Source organism: Volvox carteri (assembly GCF_000143455.1).
Source record: "Volvox carteri f. nagariensis unplaced genomic scaffold VOLCAscaffold_35, whole genome shotgun sequence".
Classification (NCBI taxonomy): Eukaryota; Viridiplantae; Chlorophyta; class Chlorophyceae; order Chlamydomonadales; family Volvocaceae; genus Volvox; species Volvox carteri.
Genome location: NW_003307578.1, coordinates 427,563 through 428,658, shown reverse-complemented (window position 1 = coordinate 428,658; position 1,096 = coordinate 427,563). Strand labels below are relative to the sequence as shown.

Here is a 1,096-nt window from a genome sequence, read left to right as displayed (position 1 = left end):
TAGGGGAGTTGCCCACTGCCGCTAACCATTAAGAGGGGTTGCGAGTGTGGGTACCTTTAAGCGGAGTGAAAATGGAACATTATAGTTGAGCGGGGTTTTGCATGCCGTACATGCGACCGCCGGTGCGTCCGTACTGTCCTTTCCCTCTTTCTTATTCGTACTCCCTTGCGCCCATAAATATATATCCCTGTCCAATCACCCGAAAACCTTGGAGAGATGCTAACCGCTCCAGGAAAACAAAACCTTTCCAAAACCGCTAAAACCGCTAAAACGCTCTCAGGTCTGGGACTCGGCTCGCGCCTCCGTCGCTTACACCCTCCCCTCCCTGGAGGGTTGTGGCCGGGGACCTGTCGTAGCTCTGACGGCGGACGAGGGGCTACTGGCGGTGGCGTATCGGAGGGAGGTGCTCGTCTGGGATCTGCCGCCGCCGCAGCCGCAGCCGCAGCCGCAGCCGCCGCCGCAGCCGCCGCAGCCGCCGCAGCAGCAGCAGCAGCAGCCGTCAGCGGAGGAAACGCCGCCTAAGAAAGGCTGTGATGGTGGCGGAGGTGACGGAAGCGGAGACAGCGGCAGAGCAGGAGCGCTTGGCGGTCATTGCGACTCGGTGTACGACTGTACGACAAAACCGGCAGTACCTCAAGCAGCCCTGGCGGCGTTGATTAAGCCGACCCTGGGAACAGGTGAGGGGCGATGGAGGCTGTAGGAGGGAAAGCGAGGGGGGGGGGGTGAGTCATAGATTCCAGAGGGCATTTGGGGCATAATGTTTTGGTGGGGGCAATGTGTGTGTATATATGTGCATATTATAATATATAAGGGGCTCCAAAAAATTCTGGCCAATTACACGTTCATATGCAAACGAAAAAAAACGAAATAATCGACTGCCGACCGTGGCGGGGGGCGTGAGCAGGTGCGGTACGGACAACCCCTCGTCACGGCATCGACGGGGCCCGCCACACGGCATCTCGCTCGCCACAGCTCAAGTCTGAAAACGTTTTGGGGAAAAAATATTTACCCACGTCCCTGAGAAATGAGACCCGCTCCCCCCTGGAGGGCGCACCCCACCCCAATCCCCTCCCCAAACACCTGTTCCCTCCCTCTC

General features: G+C 58.5%; 1 protein-coding gene across 1 annotated transcript in view; it reads left to right on the top strand.

The window, feature by feature from the left end:
* VOLCADRAFT_94012 (uncharacterized protein) overlaps positions 1-1,096 on the top strand; it is a gene marked incomplete at both ends in the record, with an annotated part of 7,866 nt that overhangs the window by 3,626 nt on the left and 3,144 nt on the right. The window contains one exon of the mRNA XM_002953286.1: positions 332-403. Coding sequence (XP_002953332.1) covers positions 332-403 — 72 coding nt within the window. The remainder of the gene's footprint in view (positions 1-331; positions 404-1,096) is intronic.